The sequence below is a fragment of the Bos indicus genome, chromosome 11 (genome assembly GCF_029378745.1).
Source record: "Bos indicus isolate NIAB-ARS_2022 breed Sahiwal x Tharparkar chromosome 11, NIAB-ARS_B.indTharparkar_mat_pri_1.0, whole genome shotgun sequence".
Classification (NCBI taxonomy): domain Eukaryota; kingdom Metazoa; phylum Chordata; class Mammalia; order Artiodactyla; family Bovidae; genus Bos; species Bos indicus.
In genome coordinates this window covers 3,836,626-3,864,298 of record NC_091770.1, presented here as the reverse complement: position 1 = coordinate 3,864,298, position 27,673 = coordinate 3,836,626, and the positions used below count along the sequence as shown (strand labels likewise).

The following is a 27,673-nucleotide window of genomic DNA, read 5'->3' as shown; positions in this document are numbered from 1 at the left end:
ACACGGTGAACAACAGTTTTATCATCACAAAGATCTCCCTTTGTGCCGCCTTTATCATCACACCTGCTCCTCCATCTCCCACCATCACTGATTCTTGGCAACAAGTAATCTGTTATCTATCACTGTTATTTTGTCATTTTGGAAATGTTATATAAATGGAGTCATACCGTACATAACCTGTTGAAAGTGACATTTTTCACTCGGCAAAATTGAGGTCCATCCAAGCTGTTGGCTACTTCAGTAGTTCATTCCTTTTTATTGTTGAGTAAGAGTCCATGCTGTGGAGGTCAGCTTTGTAGACAGCATGTAGTGGGATCGTGTATTTTAATTCACTATTCCAACCCCTCTTCTAATTGGTATATGTAGAATATTTACATTCTGTGTGATTAGGAATGTCAGGCTTAAAGTCTGTCATTTTATTTTGTTCACTGTTTTTCCTCTCTGTTTTTCTTGTCTTTTTCCTGACTTCTTATGGGCTACTTGAACATTTCTTTTTAAATCCCATTAATATTTTTTTATTAATGAACGTGTCCCTTTTGTACAGATGTTTTACTGGTTGCTTTAGGTATACAATGCACAGACATGACATCACAGTCTACAGCCACTGGCATTCTATCAGTTTATGTGAAATGTAGAAACCTTATCTCCTTTAAAACTCCTTTTCCCTCCCCAGTTTATAATTGGTTTAACAATTTCTTCCACACTGAGAACCAAATCAGATGTTTTTGCTTTCAGTCATCAAACATAATTAAGAAAAACTCAAAAACAGAAGAAACATCCATTGTGTTTCCCTGTATTTTTGCTCTTTTTTGGTCCTTCTTTCTTCTTGATATTCCAAGATTTCTTCTGTCATTTACTTTCTCTTTCAAGAACTTTCTCTAGCAATCATGTCAGGGTAGGTTTGCTGATGACAAATTCCACTAGTTTTTCTTTGAGAGTATCTTGATTTCTCCTTCATTCCTTAAGGATAGTTTTTCCAGATATGGAAATTGGAGTTGATATTCTTTTTTTTTTTTTCCCCAGTAAAGATGGTCCCCAACTTATGATGGTTCTACTTAATGATTTTTTGATGTTGTTCTTGTTCAGTTGCCCAGTCGTGTCTGACTCTTTGCGACCCCATGGACTGTAGCTGGCCAGGTCTCCCTGTCCCTCACTGTCTCTGAACTTTGCCCAAATTCACGTCTGTTGTATCAGTGATGCCATCCAGCCATTTCATTCTCTAATGCCGCCTTCTCCTTCTGTCCTCAGTCTTTCTCAGCATCAGGGACTTTTACAATGAGTTGGCTGTTTGCATCAGATGACCAAAATACTGAAACTTCAGCTTCAGCATCAGTCCTTCCAACAAGTATTCAGGGTTGATTTCCCTTAAGGTTGACTGGTTTGATCTCCTGTCCAAGGGACTTTCAGAAGTCTTCTTTTTGATGTTATGATGGTGCAAATGCTATACGCATTCAGTAGAAGTCATACTTTGAATTTTCATCTTTCCTGGGCTAGGAATATGCAGTATAATACTTTCACATGATACTGGGCAGTGCCAGAATCGTGAGCCACAGCTCCCAATCAGCCACTGGATCATGAGGGTAAATAACCGATATACCTACAACCATGCTGTATCCATACAAACATCCTGTTTTTCACTTTTAGTACAACATTCAATAAATTACCTGAAATATTCAACACTGTTGAAAAATAGGCTTGTGTTAGATGATTTTGTCCAGTTGTAGGCTAATGTGTTTTGAGCACATTTAAGGTAGGCTAGACTAAGCTATGATGTTCAGTAGGTTAGGTGTATTAAATGCATTTTCTACTAATAATGTTTTCAGCTTACACTGGCTTTATTGGGATGTAATTCCATTACAATTCGAGGAAGATCTGTGCTTGAAAATGTAGTGCCACTTCCTTCTGGCTGTCATGGTTTTTGATGAGAAATCTGCAGTCATTCAAAAATTTTTTTTTTCTAGTAGATAATGTGTCGTTTCTCTCTGACTGCTTTCAAGATGTTTTTGTTCCTAGTTTTTTGATGTTTATTTGTGGCATTTTTTTGACATGGGTTTCTTTGGCTTTATCCTGTTTTGGATCTTCTCAGCTTTTTGAATCTTTATGAAGGTTTGTCTCTTGCCAAATTTGGGAAATTCTAACCATCATTTCTTCTAATATTTTTCCCACTCTGCCCTCTCTCTTTTCCTTCTGGGACTCTGATAATACGAATGTTAGATTTTAGATCTTTTGTTTTAGTGCCAAAGGTTTCTGAGCCTCTGTTAATTTTTTTTTTTTCCAGTCTGTTTTCTCTTTGTTGTTCAGATTGGGTTATACTGATAATTTTTCTCAAGATTCACCAATATTTTTGGGGGCCCTCTCCATTCTTCTATTGAGCTCATCCATTAAGATTTTTGTTTCAACAATTGTATTTTCTGTTCTAAAATTTTCACTTGTTTTTATAATTTATGTCTTCTGTTTCTCTGCTTAAGGTTTCTATTTTTTCCATTTATTTAGTTTGCCTGTTGAAGCATTTTTATGATGGCTGCTTAAAGATCCTTATCAGATAATTCCAACATCTGTGTCATCCTCAGTGTTGGCATATATTGATTGTCCTTTTTCATTCAAGTTGAGCTTTGTCTGTTTATTAACATGATAAGTGACTTCAGTTGTATCCAGGGCATTTGGGGTATTATGAGAATCTGGGTCTTATTTAATTTGTCCATCTTCACTGACCCCCTTCTGACACCATTCTGGGAGGGAAAAAGGGAATGTTACCTCGTTACCACCAGGTGAGGATAGAAGTCCAGTCTTCTTGCTTGGCCTCTTCTGATTCCACTCTAGCTGGCAGTGGGAGAGGTCCCACTAACACCTCAAATGGGTATTCATTACTGCTGCAAGTTAAATGAAAGTCCTGGCCTCTCACTCAGTCCTGAGTGTGTGTGTGTGTGTGTGTGTGTCCTTGTTACAGTTAGGCGGGGGTAGACGTCTAGGCTCCCTTCATGGCTTTTGCCTATAGAGCAGAGATGGGACTTTTTTTTTTTTTTTAATAGTCTTTGAAATAGAACAGTTATTGTAGAACATTTTTTCTATCTTACGAGGCCACCCTTGGACTTTGGTAGACAGAGTGAGACTTTCTTGGGGCATTTTTGTGCCCTCTTGTTGGTGTTTCCAGGATGCTGGCTTCTCTGATACCAGTCTGGAATGTAAGAAGCAGAAAGAAAACTCATGGCACTCACTGTTAGGTAATTCCTTGGGTCCCAGGATCTCTTCTGTCTGCTGTCTTCTTCCTGCTGTGTAGAGTTTTCTGTATGCTTAATATATAATGTGCAGGGTTTTCATTGTACTTAGTGTGAAGGAGCAGGAAATGGCAACCCACTCCAGAGTTCTTGCCTGGAGAATCTCAGGGACAGGGGAGTCTGGTGGGCTGCTGTCTATGGGGTCGCACAGAGTCGGACACGACTGAAGCGACTTAGCAGCAGCAGCAGCAGCAGCAGTGTGAAGGATAGGGAGAAATGTGTCTGCTCTGTTTTGGTCTGTAATTGGAAAGCCTGATCTTGAACCTGAGAAAAGTCATTTAGGATATTGTCATCTAAAGACTTGTAGTATGAGATTTCACTTTTATGATTGAATTGATCAACATTGTTAAGAGTTTACAGTTCCACATTCATGTTCTGATTTATCTTAATCATTATGAAACATTTTCCTCTGGCAGTTTTCTTCTCTTTGCCATGATGAGTACAAGAAGGAAAAATCCTAAATTTTCATTTGTATTCATTAAAGATTACAAAAGACTACAAAGTTAGGGTCTCCAGGCAAGTGGCCTATTTACGTCAATTGGAGAATAAAGTGCTTGGTAATTTGAAACAGACAGCAGAGAAAGATATCGTGGAGTGGATGGCAGGGGGGGAAATATGTGAAAGAAGAAGTGAGAGGTGTGAAGTGTGTGGCTGAAAATGAAAGGTCCAAAAAGACACAAAGAAGAATTTGGAAAGAGTTTTACAGAAGAATAGGAGGGGGAAAAGGTGGGAAATGAGGAAAAGAGGAAAGTGAGGCGAGGGAAGAAAGAATCATGAAATTGGTCATAAAAGGGGTAGTCATGTCCAGCTAGCACTTTCATTAGTAGAGCCAGTCCACTGGGTAGAATTGATAGAATTGATTAATTACCAGTATTATTATTTTTAAGTAAAGATGATTCTAATGAATAAAATGCTCTGTCTTGAAAGATTCTTCGTAGAAAAATATATACCATTATATATTTCACTCAGTCACCATTATATAATTCACTGACTCTGCGAATTCTCCAGGCCACAATACTGTTGTGGGTAGCCTGTCCCTTCTCCAGAGGATCTTCCGAACCCAGGAATCAAATTGGGGTGTCCTACATTGCAGGTGGATTTTTTTACCAACTGAGCTATCAGGGAAGCCCCTATATTTTAGAATACAAATGTTTTTTTTTTTCCTTTTGGGAGCAAAGCGACACCTTTATGGAAAATGTCTGCCAATAAGTTTAAGTTCTGAAGGAAAATAGTTAATAACCATCTGGTGATTTTTACCCTGAGTTCCTTACGGCTTATTGAATTTGACAAAATCAGGTTGCATAAAATCATTTATATTTTTTAGAAGTAAAGAACTGTTGTTATGGCTAAGTACCTTTATCCCAGGTTATGCAAATTATTGTTTTTCTTCTCATTTCACAATGATAATGGACTTTGGGACTTGATAGTAAAATTCCTAAAGAGAGACTACCCTGTCTTCAAGGGAAATCAAGGGAAGTGATTGCAACTATTTAGACGAAGATAATATTTCTAAGAAAGTGTGGGTGATAGGTATATGCAACATCATTTTATATCTTAAGGTTTTGTGCTTTACAAGGTCAGTGGATAGATTTTTACCTGTTAAACCTCTACTTGGAAGTTTGTTTTGTTTTGAATGACATCATTAATAATTATATTACTTTAGGGGACAACTTACAAATAGTGATCATGTTCCAGAAGACTCTTCAACCGTAGCATATCTGTTATTCACTAGGGTCCTGTTGTATAAGCATAGTGAAAACATCATGTAAGGGAACAAATTGAATTATAGTCTTTGTTTTAATGTAAATAAAATATTTGGTTCTGTATATCTGTGAGCCCCATTTTCCCTTTTGAGTTTAGAAGGGTACAAGTTCTCTTCACAGTTCATGTTTATGTGATGGATTCTGACTGAAAGACTCCAAAAGTAGGCAGTGATCTTGTTCATTCCTGTAACTCTTAAAAGAGACCTTGGAAATAGGTGTTGGCTGAACATTTCAAAATCCTTTCTGTCCCCAGGTGTAACTTCAGAATTTTTTTTAGAGCGGTGTATTTATTTAGCTGTGTCAGTCTTGGTCGCAGCACATGGGATCTTCGTTGCGGCCCGTGGGCTCTTTAAGCTGTGGTGCTCAGGGTCTTTAGTTGCAGTGCACGGGGTTAGTTGCTCCCTGGCATGGGGCATCTTAGTTCCCTGACCAGGGATCAAACCTGCGTCCCCTGCATTGCAAGGTGAATTCTTAACCACTGGACCACCAGCGAAGTCCCTGAATTGAGGATTATGGACCTAAAATTTTTGATGAACCCCTCTTCTCCTTGGAGCTCTTAACATCTCATCTCTTGAGAGATGAGAGAAGAGATCTTGGGACCCCAGGAATTACATAACAGTGAGTGCCCCGAGTTTTCTTTTTGCTTCTTACATGAGGAGAGAAGGGGGTAGGGGGCAGAACAGTATTAATTTGCAGGCTGCTGGAGTCTAGACCTACGTTGAGGACAGTATTGGGTCTGTCAGTGCTACTCACCCAGTGGCTCAGCATCAACTTGGAGCTTGTTAGAGATTCTCAGGCCCTGTGTCAGACTGGAGAAGGAAATAGCAACCCACTCCAGTATTCTTGCCTGGAAAATCTCATGGACCAAGGAGCCTGGTGGGCTACAGTTCATAGCATCACAAAGAGTCGGATACAACTGAGCATACACATGTCAGACCTACTGAATCAGAATCTTTGGAGGATGGGGCCCGAATTTTATGTTTGACAGGCTCTTTCTGGTGGTTCTGATGCACAAAAAGATTAGAGAAACAGTGAGATACCACATCTTGTTTGTAATTTTTAGCTATCCATTCTCCTTAGAAATGTCTTCAGTTTCTGTTCTTATAACCTGTTTCATTCAGTCTCCTGTCTTTGACTTTTCTAGGCTTTTAGTCTCCTAAACTATCTTCTGAATCCAGTTCTTTCATTTTTTTCTTTAAGAGATCTGTTCATGGGAAAGTGTCCATAATTTCATGTAGGCCTTCTCCTTTCTGTTTAAAAATGGTTGTATAAGAATGGTGAATGTGGAATAAGATGTTGTCAAAAGCAGTGACTTCCTGAAGTGTGCAGCTTGTTAAATTTTAGAATCTGTTACAGGGAGTTTTTCATATATTTAAGAAAAATTTTTTCTGTATGAAATAGTTCAGTGTGGTTACCAAAGAACAGAGGGATGGATCAGATGGTTTGTCAACCTTCTTTCCAGTGCCAGAATTTTATTATTTAATAAATACTAAAATAATTTAATTTCAACATAAAAAGCCAGTTTTTAAATGTTAAATTAAGTAGTACCACCCAACATCTTGCTGATAACAATGAAAAAAATGTTTTATGTTTGACTTTTATGTACTACATGTTGGATATTAGTTATTAGTGCTTCTTTATGTTTTCATCTGTAGATTTATAGATTTACTATTTATTTATAGATTTTTAAATTGAATTGTTGAGTCTGAAGCTATTATTGTTGAACCGTATGAAATTACCATTTTTTTTGGTCAAAAATGTTCAAACACCGGCAATTTTATACGGTTCAGCTAGTAATTCTTTGAAAACCTAAAGGTACTGTTTTCATTGGACAACTGACTTGATTACTGATTTGAAGAAATGAAAGTGGTTTCTTTAGAAATTTTGTATGTTTCAGATTCTTAGGTTCACGGAATGTGATTTATACTTTTAATGTCTAATGTGGGTATGTGCTTTTCTACAATTAAGAAAAAAGAAGCTAGATTCAGTCTTCAATAAAAACAAACCAGTGACCGAAACCAGGGACTTTCAGTAAGGTTGTGTAAAAGTTCCCTCATGGCTTCCTGCCGGCTTCTCCCATAGAAACTGATTGATATGATTCAAAGAAATACAAAAATAAAAATTTTGTCAGTAACATTGAAAACAGGACATCATCAAACACATATCACTAATTTGATGAAGTTTTTTCTCTATTATGATAGAGTTTGAACTTTTTCTGAGCGCTGGTAAGCCACTCTCCCCAAGAGAGTAGGGTGGTACTATGGAAAATATGCGTGGAGAAAATTCTGGAAGTCACTAGTAATGCTGTGTTCGGGTGGACAGTGGAGGATACGCTGGGAGGGATGGTTGTAGGAAAACCATGTGTGACTGTTCCCTGATTAGAAGAGTCAGTGGTGTCCCTTAGAATTCCAAGCACGACTAGCTGAGAGCTTTACTGCACAAAGTCTTAAGTTAGGTAGTGTAGACTTGCTCTGATGTCATGGAGAGAACACTTTTTAAAATTTATTGTATTAAAGTGTACTTGATTTACAGTGTTGTGTTAGTTTCAGGTGTACAGCAAACTGGTTTAGTTATACACATACATACACACATTCCTGTTTAGTATTCTTTTTCATTATGGTTTATCACAGGGTATTGAATAGAGGTCCCTCTGCCCTACAGTAGGACCTTATTGTTTATCCATTCTCTATAATAGTTTGTATCGGTTAATCCCAAACTCCCAAGAGAGAACACTTTTAATATGAAAGGGTGGAGTTAGAAGCAAAGAACAGACAGGAGATGACCCATTTTGAGCACTTTGATAGCTATATGCTGTGGAGTAAGAGTAGCCGTAGTGTCTGAATCTGAAAGAAAATATGTGTGACTCTCAACCCAAGACATCTTTTCAAAAGCATGGCTTTTGAAAGCCAAAGTATGGGGTGCAGATTGGAATTTGGAGTGGGGGTTTTTCCTCTGCTGGCACTGGCTGGTCTCCCTGCTTGGTGAGGCTGGCCTCTGGGAAGGTAGTTTGCAAAAGTACCAAGACGTGCATGAGGGCAGAGAGCGGCCTCAGGTCCACATCCCTCCTACCACAAAAGAGCTGCTGAAAGACCGAACCTGTATGCCATCCCATCCTCCTGCTTACTTTTAAAAAACTTCTTATTTTTAAAAAAGTTTCAACTAAGATGAAGTTATAACTTCTCTATGCATTTTGCGTATTGTGAACCTGTTGCCTCTTATTGTTTTATCTATCTGTAGAAACTTGTTTCTTTTCAGAACCAGGTGAAAGTTCATTACAGAAATCATGCCTTTTTACTCCTGAATAATTTTATTTCCTAAGAACAGGGAATTCTCTTATGACAGTCAGGTGTCAAGTCTTAAAAATTTATGCACCATGTTGCATACTCTGTAGTCTTCTTTTTTTAAAAAAAAAATCTTTTCGCCACACCACGACGCATGTGGTATCTTAGTTCCCTGACCAGGGATGGAACCTGCGTCCCCTGCATTGGAAGGTGGAGTCTTAACCACTGGGCTGCTGGGGAAGGCCCTGTCATCCGTCTTCTACTGGTTTGTCCCAATAGTGTTCTTTATAGCATTTTTTTTCCTGTTCCGGATCCCATCCAGGACTGTCATTTGTATTTAGTTGTATCACACATTGTTTGCCTTTCTCTGTCTTGCATCCATGTTTGATTCTCACTCGAATCTGTTATTGCTTGGACAGTTGCAAAGGGGTGATTTTCTAACATTCATCCTTTTTTCATAATTTATAAGCTGGCATTCCACTGTAAGAAACACTTTTCCATCATCTGTTAATTGTTATTGATTAAAATGGACTCAAGATTCTTACTTTATTTAGTAAGTTAGAAGTCATTACCATCAATATTTGTTTTGATACTTAAATTGCCCTGAATTTGGCCAGTGAGAGCCCCTCGGGGAGCTTCCTGTGTCCTTTTGACATATCCTGTCTTGTTCTTTAAGTTGAAGTATATTCTTTCTTTCTTTCTTTGGCCATACTGCAGAGCATGTGGGATCTTAGGTCCCCAACCGAGGATCCAACCCCCTGCATTGAAAGTGCAGAGTCTTAACCACTGGACCACCATGAATTCCCTTGGCCTGCTTTTCTTTTTTAAATAACATTTTCTTACTTGACCCAAGTGTGCTCCAAGTTTATCTTAAAGTTATTTCTTCAAGGGTTCTAATCCTTTGTTAGTGGCAGGTGTCTAGAAGCCACTGTCTGGCACCTTGTAGGTGGTAAGAGGTAACGAGGGGAAGAACTCAAGGACAGTTCACGCATGCTAATTTTGGACACAGTCTGCTTGGTGTGGTCAGCCTTTTCCCCACTGTCTGCACCTGGCAGTCAGCACGGTTTTCATTTCTAGAGCCATAGAGTGCATTCTCATCTCAGAGTAAGTTCCCCGTTGCTGCTTCTAGATTTTTTTGACCCTTTAAAAACATTCTTCTACATGAATTTTAGAATGACATGTCAAAAATGAAGTTCCAAATTTTTTTTGCTATTTTGAAAGGCGTTGCATTTATTATTTAGCTTAGCGTAGGGTCTATCTTTTTTATTTTTTGCAAGATTGGGTTTCCCACTTAGAATTAATAACTGAGTTAATTTTTTTCTTCCATTACAGGCTCTAGGAAAAGGCTTATAGATTTTTTTAAATTTAATTTTTTAGGCATTTAGTTTTTTATCACATAACTCTTGAGTGCCTCTTACAGTATAATTGTTAATAGTTTTGTGTTTGTGAATAGTACTTGTATAACATTTCTTTTGTTGTAAATGTACATGTATGGAAAAGTACCTAGACCATGAGTGTATAGTAATGAATTTTATATAAGCCAGGCCAATGACTTGAACCTTGTTGGCACCTTGAGACTCCCTGTATACCCTTTCCTAGTCACAACTCCTGCCTCCTTCCTTCCCTCCTACAGCCAGCAAATTAAGAAACTAAAGCTGTTTACATTGTTCAATACAAGGAAACATGACAGTTAAGCAGGAAGACCTTATTTGCCACAAAATTCTTATGTGATATCTACTGTGTGGTCCTTTATGTGAGGGACAAGGAATAAGGCAATTGACTGTTTTTAAGACTAGCTTTATGAAACAGGCAGATTTCTGTTCCTTCTGTTTCTTACTGAGTCCATCCTTAAGTAAAACTGAGATTACAATATGAATTAAAAGTAGTCTTTCCAAGATTTGTTTCATTTAGATGTCAAATTAGTAGTAGCCTTAGATTATCTAGCTTGATAGAGATGCCAAAACCGTTCTGATTTCTCTTGTCTAATGAGGTTGTGGAAATTGCTTCACCAGCCTCAGCTTCCTTTCAGTGCTGCTGATCAAGATAAATGCATGGTTTCTTTTCTGCGATCTCTCAGATTTTGGTGTCCGTTCTGTCCTGGGGCCTCTTATACACAGTGTACTTCATATTGAGCTGTCTTGTTCCGTTATTTCACTGTCTACATTTACCCCCTTGTATTTCCCAGAGTAGGCTTTCTTGGCATGCGACTGTCTCAAATTCAAGTAACTGACTTTTTAAAAAATTGTGTTTATGTTTTTGGCTACGCCTCTTAGTTGCAGCATGTGGGATCTAGTTCCCTGACCAGGGATCAAACCCAGGCCCCCTGCATTAGGAGAGCGGAGTCTTAGCCACTGGATCACAGGGAAGTCCCTGAAATAATTGACTGTTGTCCTCTTACATCCACCTGAGTGATTTGTTAGGCATTAGGAATTTGACCCCAGTCTGGCCTGGGGAAATTTTTGCAGAATAGAAAGTACAGAAGAAATAGCCTATGGAAATGGATGGTTATGCTATAAATGTTATATTTATTATATTATTAGATATATTATCATCAGTTTCAATGATCCGTCTCTACCTTCATAAATTGGGTCTTTATGGTTGTCTCTACCTTTTAAGAAATGATGTTGGTATCATGCTTGAAGTGTTAGTTCCAAAAACGTTGTCTTTTTCTCCCTATCTTTAGCTTTCCAAAGTGCTAGTTAGAAAGTGCTCACATCCTTACAGATATTGATAGCACTCTGTTACTGGTGGCTTTGTTGCTACTTTGTTAGTTCAGACTCTTTTTTATTTTCAGTTCTGTCTCAGTGAATTCAAAAATGAGTATCTGTTTCTGAAAAGTGCAGCTTTAAAATTTCTGCTGTTTCAGTTCAGATTTGATTATAATGGTGTTTTTATGTGTTTTTTTAAGAAATGCACTAATAACGTCTAGTTTTGTTTTTAGAAAAAGTGATTGCTTATCAACGAGAATTTCTTGCTCTGAAAGAACGTCTCCGAATAGCTGAACATCGAATCTCTCAGCGCTCTTCTGAGCTCAGTGCCATTGTACAGCAATTCAAGCGTGTAGAAGCAGAAACAAACAGGAGTAAGGATCCAGTGAATAAATTTTCAGGTACAGGCACTGTTTTTTGTTTTATGGAAAGATTATATTTTCAGAGTCACGTGAACTACTCTCTTTGAAAGCTGTCGACGGTTGCTTACCAGCCAGCATTTGTTAACCTCTACAGAGAGAAAAATCACCACGTAAAACTCTTTCTGTTGTTGTTAATTATAAAGCAATTTCATTAATTGCTAAATTTGATTTAAAGAGAGTAATATTAAGTTACATTTCAGTTATATACGTTTCATTGACAATAGTGAAGAAACAGCCTCTTTTTAAAAACATACAATATGAGGCTAAAATTTAACTTGGTGTTTATGATCCTTTCTGTTGTGACCTGTATGGACTTCAGATGAACTCTGGGGAATCTTTGAGCTATTTGAAACAAGTAGCGCTCTTAAATATGACTTACAAGAAATAAAAAAGACATAGTTTTACAATGGGTACTTTGAATTCATAAAAGTTAAATTCCTAAAAGGGAAATTACTGAACAATAGGGTAAAATGTTTTCAGGTTTTTTATGCTGTTCTGAATAGCTGAAACATTTATTATATTATCACCACAATTTTAATATATATTATATAATCTGCTAATTTAATTTGAAGGTGAATATTGTTGTCTTGTAATTTGTAATTGTTGCTTTAACATAAGATTAAACTTGAATTTCATGTATGATAGTCCTTTTGCATTTCTTCTGTGAAATTTTGGTTCTGAATTTTTGGAATATTTTAATGGAGTTTTCATATTGTTCTATATGAAATTGTTGTCGAGGCTACCAGTCCTTCCTGCTTACTTTCTTATGTCAAAAGTTAAGTTCTAGTTCAGTGGAATTTTGAAACAATATTCCTTATCCTATCAAGGTTTTATTTTTATATTAAGTGGTTCATTGGTTCCTCTCATAAAAACCGAAAAATGATTTAAAAGTTATGAACAGTACCAAAGATTCTCAACTTGTGCTGTTTAAATTATTGTACTTGAATTAAAAGAAGAATCTTCCATGTGAAATTTTGGGCAAATGTAGTTGCATAAAAAAGTGGAAGCTACTGGTGGTTGTTGTATTTATTATTATTACATTTTATGAATGGGTCACTTGTTTAAAGTCTGTCCCCTTGGGCTCGAGTTCTGACATATTACAAAGATGAGGAGTTCATGTCCCACCTTTTCATAGTACTTTAACTCACATTTTTAGCTTTATTTAGACTATTCTCAATATCATGACTCTGTGAGACTCTGGTTGCAAGTGTCCATGGAAATCTGACTCACCACAGCATGAGAGAAAAATTTAGGAGAGAAAATTCTTTTAGTTTTCATATATTTTTACTGCTGTCTTGGTAGCATCCATAACATCTAAAAGTAAGATATTAGCATGGAATGATTATACTTCTGTGTTTCAGATGATACCCTAAAGATATTAAAGGAGTTAACAAGCAAAAAGTCTCTTCAAGTGCCAAGTATTTATTATCATTTGCCTCATTTATTGCAAAATGAAGGAAGCCTTCAACCTGCCGTGCAGATCGGAAATGGACGAACAGGAGGTATGTTTATTTTGTTTCCCGTTGTAGCTGCGTTGCTGGTCAGAATTGTGTCTTGGGGTATTATGTGGTATTAACTTTACTGAGGCTTTCAATGGCTAAGTCAAATATCTCTTTGTAAATGTCACATTGCACTTGAAAATACGCAGGTTATTTTCAAATATCTTTTGATACTGATTTCTAACATTAATCCACAGTGATAAGAACACACTGTATGATTTCAGTACGTTTAGACCATAAAATTGTTTTTTATCCCTGGATATATTCCAGTGTCTCCTAGTTTATAGTCTATGGGAACTTGAATTTGTAACGTACTATTGTGTGAAAATTGTATAAATCTTAATTATGTTCAGTTGGTTCACGGTACTTTTCAGGTCTACTATATCCTTCTACATTTCTGTCTCTTCAGTCTATTAATTTTTGAGAGTTTGATATTGCAACTGCAACTAAAATCTTAATTTTCTAATTAAAAATAATTTAAAAATAAGAGGAAAAAAGAAAAATGCACATTACTACTCTTAGTTGAATAGTCTCCATTTAAATAGTTACAAGCAAATTAAGTATTTGTATATTATATAAATAAAATTAATTTATACCAGCATCCTCGTGCAAAAGAGCCATTTGTGAATCTTGTAGCATTCAATATGCTTACTAATAAAACTTTAATAAAAGTTTTAGTTTATTAAAAAAAAAAATCACCATCTGGACAAGATGCCGTAGCCATTTCATGCATTTGTTGTTTTAGACTATTTATTTATTAATAAGAATCAAATCAAAAGAAAGTAGAAGTGTTTTTAAAGTTATTTAAAACCTCTAAGGTCTCTTATAGGTTCTTTTATAGTCAGTTCTTGTTTCATGAATGGGACATTCTCTCTCTTTTTTGAAGTTGCTTTTTCTATCCCATTTGTTAAAGATTTTTTCCATCATAAATATAATAAAATCTTAGTCAACCAGCCTCTCAGTAGTTAACATTCTTATTAAGCTGAAACTGTTTTCTAAAGATAGAAAAAGCAGGCAACTTGGGGGAGAACGGCCAAGAGAACCTGCAGATTTTCTTTAAAAATCTTCGTTCCTAAATCTTTAGGCAATGGTTCTTAATATTTTTACAGTAATACAACCCTTTAGTTATGTTAGGAAAGCTATTAACCTTCTACTTAGAAACATGCTCCTAGAAAAGTAATTTTATATGTAATTTCTGGGGTTTTGTGGAGCCCTAAAACCTATCTAGGCACTATACATGAAGAACTTCAGTTTATTTATTTTAATTATTTTTTTGTGGACTCCCCAGTGAGCCTTTTTTTTCATTTTTAAATTTTTTGGCCACACCACTTGGCGTATGGGACCGAACCTCCTCCCCGTGCGTTGAAAGCACAAAGTCTTAACCACTAGATTGCCAGAGAAGTTCCCAGGAGCTTCAGTTGTTTCAGATCAAAGAAAACTGCTTTTTGCTTACAATTCTGTTCTTCCGAGGTCAGGCTGATTAAGGAACACTACTCAGACCAGCATATCCTTCTAAGGGTAAGGAGGGAGAAGATGGTCAGGGCAGCTACTGACCTCCTCAGGAAAGGAATTCTCACATCCACCCATCCTCCCGCAGATTTAGATCTGCAATAAACAGGCACAGCGAGCACAGATGGATCAAAGGCTGTCTTGTATAACGAGGGTTCCCAGATAGTTAAGAAAACCAACATCATGAATGACTTAATGACTCACAGAGCAAGCAGACTATAATATTAAGACATATTTTCAGAGGGATTAGAGGTGAAAGCTCATAAGTGACTATTTATAAAAGGATCGGTTAGACATTTTTGTGTTTTTATTTTGATATTTGTATTTTAAGTTTGCATATTTTAAGGATAGATACAGCTGAAGATCAAATTAGTGATCAGAAAGATTGAGCTGGCTGTGGAATTCTTCTGGACTGCAACATAAAGGATACAAAGAGTTCAGACCAACATTCTGACATTTATCTAAAGAGGAATATGAGAAGGAGAACAAAGACAGTGAGGGGGAGAAATAATCAAATAAATAGTAGAAGAAAATTTCTTTGATTGAAGAAACACATGTGTCTTCAGATGAAGGACTCACTGCTGGGCAAGGTGGTTGAAAAAAGACCCTCCACAGGTTACCTATCAGAATGGCATTACTGATTGGTAGAGGACAGTGGGTAATTCTTTAAATATTTGCTGAAGTTAAAAGAAAAAATGGGGAGACTCCTCTGGGTGTCCAGTGGCTCAGACTGTGTGCTCCCAATGCAGGCGGCCCGGGTTAGAGCTAGATCCCACATGCCTCGACTAAGAGTTAACATGCCATGCCTAAAGCTTGTGGCAACTGCAGGCTGCAACCAAGACCCAGAGCAGCCAAAAAAAATCCATGCGCTTGTGTGAGTTTTGTTACACAAAATCAGAAGTGATTCCTAGTCTTGTGATCCTCCTCCTACTACAGGAAGAATGCTTTAGTCAAATAATCAATTATATAAACAGTTGTACAGTTAAACAATGTTAATGATGTGAAGGATGATTTGAGAATGAATAGAAAGACTATTAAAGAGTTTAGTCTTGAAAAATACATTTGACCTGAGATCAGAGGAGTAGGTCGTTTACTGGTAAAGATGGGTGAATTAGTTTCCTGTTGCTGTGTGGCACCTTACCACAAGCTTCGCGACTTGAGACCACACAAATTTATTATCTTATATTTCGGGAGGTCAGAAGTCCCAAAATCAGTGTGTCAACAGGAGCGTGTTTCCTTTGGAAGCTCTGGAGGAAAGTCGATTTCTTTGCCTTTTCCAGCTTCTAGAGACACCTTTGTTTTTTAGTCTGTGGGCCCTTTTATCTTCAGAGCATAGCATCTTCAGATTTCCCCCTGAATCTGACCCTTTAGCTTCATTGCTACACCTTAGAGCAGTGCAGATCACTGGGCTATGCCAATACCTAAGGTAAAAACTGTTAGGGCTTTCATAGTTTACTTGGTACCTCGGTCGTGTAATCTTTTCCCACAGATCTAACAGGTAGTTCTGTGAGTAAAGGAAACCACACAGTTGCTCTGTGATCCGTTTCCAATGAGTCATTTAGTTTTTAACAAACTGAGTAATTGAAGAAATGCCAAATTAAGGTTGTTCTTGATTTTTAAAGGAAATAAGTACTCGATTGAAAACTTGCTAGAAAATTGAAGAAAACTGATACAACTGTTGATATCTCTGTCAGTTTATAAACTCCACGAGGCAGTGGCCTTAGCTATCTCATGACTGTGTTCTATTTTATTTTTTTAGACGTTTTATTTTGTATTTCAGTTCAGCTCAGTTCAGTCGCTCAGTCGTGCCCGACTCTGTGACCCCATGGACTGCAGCACGCTAGGCCTCTCTGTCCATCACCAACTCCCGGAGTTTACTCAAACTCATGCCCATCAAGTCAGTGATGCCATCCAACCATCTCATCCTCTGTAATCCCCTTCTCCACCTGCCTTCAATCTTTCCCAGCATCAGGGTCTTTTCCAATGAGTCAGCTCTTCACATCAGGTGGCCAAAGTATTGGAGTTTCAGCTTCAGCATCAGTCCTTCCAATGACCACCCAGGACTGATCTCCTTTAGAATGGACTGGCTGGATCTCCTTGCAGTCCAAGGGACTCTCAAGAGTCTTCTCCAACACCACAGTTTAAAAGCATCAATTCTTCAGCACTCAGCTTTCTTTACGGTCCAACTCTCACATCCATACATGACTACTGGAAAAACCATAGCCTTGACTAGATGGACCTTTCTTGGCAAAGTAATGTCTCTGCTTTTGAATATGCCATCTAGGTTGGTCATAACTTTTCTCCCAAGGAGTAAGCGTCTTTTAATTTCATGGCTGCAGTCACCATCTGCAGTGATTTTGGAGCCCCAAAAAATAAAGTCTGCCACTGTTTCCACTGTTTCTCCATCTGTTTGCCATGAAGTGATAGGACCGAATGCCATGATTTTTGTTTTCTGAATGTTGAGCTTTAAGCCAGCTTTTTCACTCTCCTCTTCCACTTTCATCAAGAGGCTCTTTAGTTCCTCTTCACTTTCTGCCATAAGGGTGGTGTCATCTGCATATCTGAGGTGATTGATATTTCTCCCAGCAATCTTGATTCCAGCTTGTGCTTCATCCAGCCCAGCGTTTCTCATGATGTACTCTGTATATAAGTTAAATAAACAGGGTGACAATATACAGCCTTGATGAACTCCTTTTCCTATTTGGAACCAGTCTGTTGTGCCACGTCCAGTTCTAACTGTTGCTTCCTGACCTGCATACAGGTTTCTCAAGAGGCAGGTCAGGTGGTCTGGTATTCCCATCTCTTTCAGAATTTTCCACAGTTTCTTGTGATCCACACAGTCAAAGGCTTTGGCATAGTCAATAAAGCAGAAATAGATGTTTTTCTGGAACTCTCTTGCTTTTTCTATGGTCCAGCAGATGTTGGCAATTTGGTCTCTGGTTCCTCTGCCTTTTCTAAAACCAGCTTGAACATCTGGAAGTTCACAGTTCACATATTACTGAAGCCTGGCTTGGAGAATTTTGAGCATTACTTTACTAGCATGTGAGATGAGTGCAATTGTGCAGTAGTTTGAGCGTTCTTTGGCATTGCCTTTCTTTGGGATTGGAATGAAAACTGACCTTTTCCAGTCCTGTGGCCACTGCTGAGTTTTCCAGATTTGCTGGCATATTGAGTGCAGCACTTTTACAGCATCATCTTTTAGGATTTGAAATAGCTCAATTGAAATTCCATCACCTCCACTAGCTTTGTTCATAGTGATGCTTCCTAATGCCCACTTGACTTCACATTCCAGGATGTCTGGCTCTAGGTCAGTGATCACACCATCATGATTATCTGGGTCGTGAAGATCTTTTTTGTACAGTTCTTCTGGGTATTCTTGCCACCTCTTCTTAATATCTTCTGCTTCTGTTAGGTCCATACCATTTCTGTCCTTTATTGACCCCGTCTTTGCATGAAATGTTCCCTTGGTATCTCTGATTTTCTTGAAGAGATCTCTAAGTCTTTCCCATTCTATTGTTTTCCTCTATTTCTTTGCATTGAGTACTGAGGAAGGCTTTCTTATCTCTCCTTGATATTCTTTGGAACTCTGCATTCAAGTGGGTATATCTTTCCTTTCCTCCTTTGCTTTTTGCTTCTCTTCTTTCACAGCTATTTGTAAGGCCTCCTCAGATACCCAGTTTGCCTTTTTGCATTTCTTTTTTCTTGAGGATGGTTTTGCTCCCTGTCTCCTGTACAATGTTACGAACCTCCATCCTTAGTTCATCAGGCACTCTATCAGATCTAGTCCCTTGAATCTATTTCTCACTTCCACTGTATAATCGTAAGGGATTTGATTTAGGTCATACCTGAATGGTCTAGTGGTTTTCCCTACTTTCTTCAATTTAAGTCTGAATTTGGCAATAAGGAATTCATGATCTGAGCAACAGTCAGCTCCCAGTCTTGTTTTGCTGACTGTATAGAGCTTTTCCATCTTTGACTGCAAAGAATATAATTAGTCCAATTTTGGTGTTGACCATCTGGTGATGTTCATGTGTAGAGTCTTCTCTTGTGTTGTTGGAAGAGGATGTTTGCTATGACCAGTGTGTTCTCTTGGCAAAACTCTATTAGCCTTTCCCCTGCTTCATTCTGTACTCCAAGGCCAAATTTGCCTGTCACTCCAGGTGTTTCTTGACTTCCTACTTTTGCATTCCAGTCCCCTATAATGAGAAGGATATCTTTTTTGGGTGTCAATTCTATAAGACCTCGTAGGTCTTCATGGCGTCATTCAACTTCAGCTTCTTCAGCATTACTGGTTGGGGCATAGACTTGGATTACCATGATATTGAATGTTTTGCCTTGGAAACGAACAGAGATCATTCTGTCATTTTTGAGATTACATCCAAGTACTGCATTTTGGACTCTTTTATGATGGCTACTCCATTTCTTCTAAGGGATTCTTGCCCATAGTAGTAGATACAATGCTCAGTGTTATGTGGCAGCCTGGATGGGAGGGGAGTTTGGGGGGAAATGGATACATATGTATGTATCGCTGAGTCCCTTTGCTGTTCACTTGAAAGGATCACAACATTGTTAATTGGCTACACCCAAATACAAAATACTGTTCATGGGGTTCTCAAGGCAAGAATACTGAAGTAGTAAAATTCACCCATTCCAGTCCATTTTAAGTTGCTGATTCCTAGAATGTCGACGTTCACTCTTGCCATCTCCTGTTTGACCACTTCCAATTTGTCTTGATTCACATACCTAACATTCCAGGTTCCTATGCAATATTGCTCTTTAACAGCATCGGACCTTGCTTCCACACCAGTCACATTCACAGCTGGGTGTTTTTTTTTTTTTGCTTTGACTCCGTCTTTGGCTCAGCCTTATTTAACTCAATGAAACTTTGAGCCATGCCATGTAGGGCCACCCAAGATGGACAGGTCATGGTGGAGAGTTCTGACAAAATGTGGTCCACCGGAGAAGGGAACAGCAAACCACTTGAGTATAATTACCTTGAGAACCCACAAACAGTATTTTGTATTTGGGTATAGTCAATTAACAATGTTGTGATGGTTTCAGGTGAACAGTGAAGGGACTCAGCGATACATACGTATGTATCCATTTTCCCCCAAACTCGCCTCCCATCCAGTCTGCCGCATAACACTGAGCAGAGTTCCCTGTGCTTACAGTAGGTCCTTGTTGCTTAGCCATTTTAAATATCGCAGTGTGTATGTGTCCATCCCAAACTCCCTCTCTCCTCTTCCCAGCCTTCTCCCCAGCAACCATGAGTTCCTTCTCTAAGTCTGAGAGTTTCTATGTTGTAAGTTGCAACTGTGGTTTTAGATTGTCTGGTACATTACAGACCAGACAGATGTATTACAGATGCATAATTCATACTTGAATGGGAAATACTGGACAGTGAATCAATGGAACAGAGTACCTAGTCCAGCCCTCGGGCTCTATTTCTGTTTGGCTACTCGACGCACCTTGCTCCTCACGTCAGGATGACGAGTGTGCTCAGTTGCTTCCGACTCCTTGTGACTCCATGGACTGTAGTCCACCAGGCTCCTCTTGTCCATGGGATTTTCCAGGCAAGAATACTGGAGTGGGTAGCCATTCCCTTCTCCAGGAGATCTTTCCATCCCAGGGATTGAAACCAAGTCTCCTGAGTCACAGGAGGATTCTTTACCATCTGAGCCATGAGGGAAGCCCCCACTGGGAGGATGATACGGCCTTATTGTTGATGTTCCTCAAGTTTTTCTTCCGAACTCTGACCCTTTAGAATACTTTCATTTTCTACCTTGTAAACCATAGAAGAAGAATTGTAGCAAACAGGACAGGCTGGGTTATGCGGTTGAAGGTTTATTTATTTCTGCTCAAAGTACATGTTCATTAGGGTTAGCAGGGGACTTCATGCATCACTGACCACTCAGGATCCAGGCTGATGGAGCAGTTGCCATGTTAAATGTTAAATGGCTGCTCTGCTGAGCAGAAAAGATTTCACACTACAGTTCCAGGTACTCAGGACCTGAGTTACACGTGGTGGTGACTCATTGTTACTAGTCATGTCCTCTCCCCCCGAGTTCCCCAGCCACTCAGGTGGTGCTAGTGGTGAAGAGCCCTCCTGCCAATGCAAGAGAAATAAGAGGCATGGATTGGATCCTTGGGTTGGGAAGAGCCCCTGGAGGAGGGTATGATACTCCAGTATTCTTGCCTGGAGAATCCCATGAACAGCGGAGCCTGGTGGGCTACAGTCCGTGGGGTCACAAAGAGCTGGACACGACTGAAGCGACTTAGCACACAGCATGCACCAAGAGGACTTTACCACACCTCCAGAAGGCAGGAAAGAGCTGTCCTTTTTTTATGGTATTTTGTGAATTACCACTGGCATGGATACTCTTAATTCTGTAGATTTAGCTGAAATTAGTACTTTCCTTTTTAGTGCTTTTGGAGACCTTGAGTGCCTTGATTTAAACTAAAGAATATCTATTTCAGGTCCAAAACAGTCTATTGGGGAAAAATGGCTTCTTCTCTAAACATGCCATCTAACTCTTTGTGTCTGTTCTCCACAAAGTTTGGTAACCTTTTAAAATTGCAAATGGATACTGTCACTTCCCCACTTACCACCTTACAATGGCTTTCCCTTGCACAAAACTAAAACTAAATTTAAGGTTATATGTGATCTGATCCTGAACTGATTCATCTGAGTCTAATCTCATTCTGCTTTGGATACGTTCTATTCTTGCTCTTGCATGACTAGCTTAAGACCACTCTGTCTTCAGCACCCAGCTATTTCCTCATCTTCTTCATCTTCTCTCTCTCATCGTTAATTACCAGCTCAGTTGATATTAGAGAGTCTGTTCATGACTGTACTGTCTGTAGAGGTACCTTTCCTTCCCCTGTCCTCTGCACATTCTTTTTAATATTGCCACGTTTTAAGATTTTTGTTGTTGTTGAGGTGCTAAGTCATGTCTGACTCTTTGTGACCCCATGGACTGAAGCACAACAGGCTCCCCTGTTCTCCACTATCTCCTGGTATTTGCTTAGATTCCTATCCATTGAGTTGGTGATGCTGTCTAATCATCTGATCCTCCGGCGCCCCCTTCTCCTTTTGCCTTCATTCTTTCCCAGCATCAGGGTCTTTACCATTGAATTGGCTTTTCACATCAAGATTATTAAAAATTGTTTATCTTTTTCCATCCTCTAGAATGTGTTCAGTAAGAAAGGTCCCATGAAGGCAAGGACCTTATCTATGTTGGCCACTCTTATATCCCTAACACCTAGAATAATGCCTTGTGTTTAATGTGGTCAATATGTATGTTCAAAACAAATATAGCACTTCTTTTTTTGAGTCCTTGAAAACTCTTCAGCCCAGAATGAGAGAGAGGATTATGATATTCACACTTGGGGGTTTCCCTTAAGCTATTTGGACCTTAGTATTCTGAACTGCACAATCCTGGTAGTAAAATCATGGACCCATAATCTTTAAGCCTCCTTCTAGCTTTAGAAGTCTATGACCTCTAAGTATTGGGTTGGCCAAAAAGTTCATTTGGATTATGGGAAAAGCTGATATTTTGTAGTACAGTATCTCCAATAAATTGTTACATTATTAAAACTTCATTTAAAATTTTGCAAGCTACTTCTCCACTGATAAATAATGCTTAGGATACTAAGACTTTGAAAGATGTTATTTTTAAAAGCATTGTGAAATACTGTAATATATGTGTTCCTAAATATTACTGTGCTGTGCAGAATTGTGTCATAAAATGCTAAAAATGGGGTTAGGATCACAACACTCAAAAACACTGTCAGTTGCACACGAAGAAAAGATGAGCTAATCAAAGCGGTGGCACGATGTCGCACATACTCATTGTCAGAGAAATGCGTAAACACTACAAGAAATACCATATTCCATCAGTACCTTGTGATGAAGACTTGAGGTTTGCTTGTTGAAGTGGGCTTCGGAGGGACTGCAGCCTGGAAGGTTTTTGTGAAGTGGTGCAAAGTGGGCGGACTGAAATCTGGTGGAAAGTTGTAGCACCAGAAATAGACGGGTGTGGTTCTCAGCGTGCAGTGAAGTGAGACAGCTGTGCATTATTTTTACCCGGCTTGGTTCACTTTTCTGAACTCAGTCCAAATGGGTACGGTTTTCTGTGCTCACCTAGTGTTTGTTTGTCCCGGGGGGGAATTGCATAAAAGCCAACATAAAATCCACATCATGCTCAGATTGTTCTCTAGTGTATTCATCATGTCGGAAGAATGCTTTAAAACAAGCATTATGGTAGACCTGACTGTAACTTTAAGACTTTAAGTTGCACAAACAGAACACAATTTCCGCATTACCTCACTTAGTTTCTGTAAACATTCACACCTTTTGTAGCTGTTGTATAATGATCAAAACCAGGAAATTAGCATTAATGCTGTTAACCTTGGCTCTTACTCAGATTCTGTCATTTTATTACTGTTGTTGCTGTTATTCTGTTCCAGGATATAACTCAGGATCCCGTATTTCATGTACTTGTCAGGTCCCCTTAGTCTTCTCCAGTCAAGGACAGTTCCTCATCCTTTCTTTCCTGGTCTTGGTGGAGTATCCCCTGAGTTTGTATTTGTCTGACGTTTCTTCATGGTTAGATTGGGGTTATGAATTTGGAAAAAAGCCACAGAAGGGCTGTTGTGTCCTCCTTAGGGCGCCTCATACATAACATGTGAGACATTAATTTTTAGGATGTGTTTAATATTTCTAAGTTTCAGTTATATAATAAAATCTGTTGTTTATACTTTACTGTTCATTTTTACTGTGTGGTTTAATGTCTTTCATCTTTATCAGTTCTTTGACATTATTGCTTTCCTTACGAAGAAGCCATATGGAAAAGAATTACTGTGTAATAGGCATACCCCATATCTTTGATTATTTTTCTTTCTGAAATGTAGTATATTTTGATCACCCAATTCTTTCTATCAATTTTAGAGTGTATAATTTTGAAATAGTGGAGTTTTTCTGCATTGTCTCTGTGACATCTTTTAATATAATTACTATCATTTTTTTTGTTTCAGTTTCAATAGTAATGGGAATTCCTACAGTGAAGAGAGAAGTTAAATCTTACCTCATAGAAACTCTTCATTCCCTTATTGATAATCTGTATCCTGAAGAGAAGTTGGACTGTGTTATAGTAGTCTTCATAGGAGAGGTAATTATTTGTTATATATATATATTTTTACTATGTATAATCTGTAAGAATTGAGACCATATTTTGAATATGCTCTTATAAACTTTTTGTATAAAATGTGATGAGCAGCAGCAAAGGTTAGGTGGTCTATTCCATCTGACAGTTAAATATAAATCTAACTTGTAATCTTTGCATTCACTTCCTTTCTGTATTCACAATCCAGGAATGGTAATATCTGTTGTCAGTTGGATGATATTATATATATAGATCCTTTACGAACGAGTCTCCATTTTTAGCTCCAGGACCTGAACTTGGAGATTTGCATTAATGTCTTTGGGGAGCTTTGAAACCTGAGAAAGGTTTAGCCTAGGCTGGGGTTTCTCTCATTTCTATCCTCCCTCCCCCTTCTCTGCACTCCCAATGTCCAGCACATTATCGTAAACCTATGGCTGATCCATGGTGGTGTTTCTCTCATTTCTGTCCTCCCTACCCCTTCTCTGCACTGCCAAGGTCCAGCACATTATCGTAAACCTATGGCTGATCCATGGTGGTGTTTCTATCAATTCTATCCTCCCTCCCCCTTCTCTGCACTGCCAAGGTCCAGCACATTATCGTAAACCTATGGCTGATCCATGGTGGTGTTGGTAGACGCCACCACGGTGCTGTAAAGCAGTTGTCCTTCATTTCAAAACAAAGAAACTTTAAAAAGTCAAAAAATGAAAAGTCAAACATCATGTTAATGATAAATACTATATTTCTTTTATTTTAGTCTCCTCAAAAGATATGGGGAAAGAGTAAATCTGGAGCAAGTTTTTTTTAATGAGGAAGAAGCACCCTGGAATAAATATTTCCTTAATTATTATATAGAATTTCAGAACATAAGAAGGTTTTATAACCTCATCTGATGATTCTGGCCCACTGATTGCCAACTTTTCAGTGTTTCCTGTCTCTTTTTAAATGAAAATGTTCTTGTTTATATATAAAGAATAAACACATGTATATTGTTCAGAACATTACAGAAATATATATTGAAAAATTGCCTGTAATTCCTCCATATAGATATAACTACTGTCACTATTTTGAAATACATATATCTTGAGGTATGAAATATGAAATACATATATCTTAAGACATTTTTCCCCTGGCTGTATACATATATGTAAATGGAATTGTTCTGTATATCTCTTAGTATCATGGACATTTTCCCAAGCTAAAACAGATAGCTGTCACACCATCATTGTTATGGCATCGTAACATTCCACTGTATGGTTTTTAACATTCTTGATTTAGTTTCTGATTGACAGATTTAGACTGTTTCACACTTTTGCTATTTTCACAGTGCACTGAACATGACTATAAATAAATGGTTGTGCACTTGGCTGGTACTGATGCAGGATCAATTCCTAACTAACATGGAATTACTGGATAAAGTCCACATACATTAAATTTTCACACCTGGGCAAGATGCCGTGCAGAAGTTAAGCTGCTCATGTCCCTTTTCAGCAGTCTGGGAGAGAGCTTGGTACCCTGTCCCCAGGCTCTGTGAGATAATGTTACTATTCTTCAAGTTTATTTTGGCTAATTTGATAGGTAATGATAATACATTGCTTTTGTTTAATTTGGATTTGTCTATTGAATGGGTTTACATGGTTTATATATATTTGGGCCATTTGTATTTATAATATTATTATTATTTAACTCATTTATTTTAATTGGAGGCTAGTTGAAATATTGTGGTGGTTTTTGCCATACATTGACATGAATCAGCCACGGGTGTACATGTGTCATGGCACCCCACTCCAGTACTCTTGTCTGGGAAATCCCATGGACGGAGGAGCCTGGTGGGCTGCAGTCCATGGGGTTGCTAAGAGTCGGACATGACTGAGCGACTTCACTTTTCACTTTCCTGCACTGGAGAAGGAAATGGAAACCCACTCCAGTGTTCTTGCCTGGAGAATCCCAGGGACGGGGAAGCCTGGTAGGCTGCTGTCTATGGGGTCGCACAGAGTCGGACACGACTGAAGCAACTTAGCAGCAGCAGTACATGTGTCCCCCTGTCCTGAACCCCCCTCCCGCCTCCCTCCGCCTCGGGTTGTCCTCTGGGTTGTCCCAGTGCACCAGCTTTGAGTGGCCTGCTTCATTCATTGAACTTGGACTGGTCATCTGTTTCACATATGGTAATATATGTGCTTCAATGCTATTCTCTCAAATCATCCCACCCTTGCCTTCTCCCACGGAGTCCAAAGTCTGTTTTTTACATCTGTGTCTCTTTTGCTATCTTGTATATAGGGTCATCGTTACCATCTTTCTAAATTCCATATATATGCGTTAATATACTGTATTGGTGTTTTTCTTTCTGACTTTCTTTCTTACTCTGTATAATAGGCTCCAGTTTCACCCACCTCGTTAGAACTGACTCAAATTTGTTCTTTTTTATAGCTGAGTAATATTCCATTGCATATGTGTACCTCAGCTTTCTTATCCATTGATCTACCAGTGGACATCTAGGTTGCTTCCATGTCCTAGCTGTTGTAAACAGTGCTGCAATGAACATTGGGGTACATGTGTCTCTTTCATTTCTGGTTTCCTCGATGTTTACACCCAGCAGTGGGATTGCTGGGTTGCATTCTATTTCTAGTTTTTTAAGGAATCTCCACACTGTTCTCCATAGTGGCTGTGCTAGTTTGCATTCCCACCAACAGTGTAAGAGGGTTCCCTTTTGTCCACACCCTCTCCAGCATTTATTGTTTGTAGACTTTTCGATAGCAGCCATGCTGACGGATGTGAGATGGTTCCTCATTGTGGGTTTGATTTGCAGTTCTCTGATAATGAGTGATGTTGAGTAGCCTTTGCTCATTTTCATTTGTAAGTGTTGATTTATAAGAAATTTTCATATGAATGAACTCTGACTGTTTAACTCTTGTCCAGTTTGTTTTTTGCATGAGCTTTGTTTATGATGTTTTTGTCTGTTATAGAAATTTTACATTTTAATTAATCAAATTTGTCAATCACACATTGTATATCAGTAGAAATTGGTACAACCTCTTTAGAAAGCAGTTTGTCAGTTGCTGTTAAAATGTCAGGTCTCCTCTGTGAGCTAACATCCTGCTTCTAAAAATTGATCCAGTAGAAACATTTTTGAGTATTTAAATATATTCCAGCACATGACACATTCATACAGCTCTTAAAGTGCATTGACAAATGAATGGAGAAAATGGTCTCGTGAAATAGACTGGGAACCATTTTTTAAATTAATTCTTATTGAAGTCTCACTGTTTTACAATGTTGGTTAGTTTCTGCTGTGCAGTAAAGTGAGTCAGTTTTATATATGTGTATATATTTATATATATCCCCTCTTTTTTAGACTTTCTTAGACTTGAAACTGTTAGTAGCAGATATCTTGAGAACGGGGATTTTGGGAAGATACCACTTTATATTGCATTTAGTTTTGTAAAATTAAAACTGAAAAAATTGCTCTCTCTTTGTTTTTGACTGTGCTGGGTCTTTGTTTCTGTGTGGGAGCTTTCTCGAGTTGTGGTTCCGGGCTTCTCATTGCAGTAGCTTTTCTTGTTGGGGAGCATGGGCTCTGGGGTGTGTGGGCTCAGTAGTGTGAGGCACGGCTTAGTTGCTCTATGGCATGTGGGATCTTCCTGGACCAAGGATCAAGTCTGTGTCCCAGGAATTGGCAGGTGGATTCTTATGCACTGTACCACCAGGAAAGACCTAAGATTAGAACTTTTTTGCAACGAGCTTGTACTGATTTTTATCAGGAAAAAAGCCTTAAAATTTAAAAACTATAGAATAAAAAACTATCCTTATTCATTTGAAAAGTTGTACTCAGCTTAAAGACAGAGATAAACGCTTGCTGTTGTTCAGTTGCTCAGTTGTGTCCAACTCTTTGCGACCCCATGGACCTCAGCACGCCAGGCTTTCCTGTTCTTCACTGTCTCCTGGAATTTGCTCAAGTTCATGTTTATTGAGTTGGTGATGCCATCCAGCCATCTCATCCTCTGTCTCCCCATCTCCTGCCTCAATCTTTCCCAGCACCAGGCTCTTTTCCAGTGAGT

General features: G+C 38.5%; 1 protein-coding gene and 1 long non-coding RNA gene across 4 annotated transcripts in view; one reads left to right on the top strand and one right to left on the bottom strand.

Annotated features, from left to right (window-relative positions):
• The window catches only part of LOC139185710 (uncharacterized), a 48,008-nt gene extending 25,563 nt beyond the window's left edge, over positions 1–22,445 (bottom strand). Inside the window, exons 1-2 of the long non-coding RNA XR_011569192.1 lie at positions 22,361–22,445; positions 4,951–5,011 (exon numbers count right to left, since the gene is read on the bottom strand). This is a non-coding gene — a long non-coding RNA (uncharacterized lncRNA). The remainder of the gene's footprint in view (positions 1–4,950; positions 5,012–22,360) is intronic.
• Positions 1–27,673, top strand: part of MGAT4A (alpha-1,3-mannosyl-glycoprotein 4-beta-N-acetylglucosaminyltransferase A) — a 127,978-nt gene that overhangs the window by 43,224 nt on the left and 57,081 nt on the right. For 2 of the 3 annotated variants that reach the window (XM_070798279.1, XM_070798280.1), the window contains exons 3-6: positions 3,078–3,221; positions 11,261–11,428; positions 12,811–12,951; positions 23,494–23,627. In XM_070798279.1, the coding sequence (XP_070654380.1) occupies positions 3,078–3,221; positions 11,261–11,428; positions 12,811–12,951; positions 23,494–23,627 (587 nt within the window). The remainder of the gene's footprint in view (positions 1–3,077; positions 3,222–11,260; positions 11,429–12,810; positions 12,952–23,493; positions 23,628–27,673) is intronic. The other variant, XM_070798281.1, reaches the window with a different exon arrangement.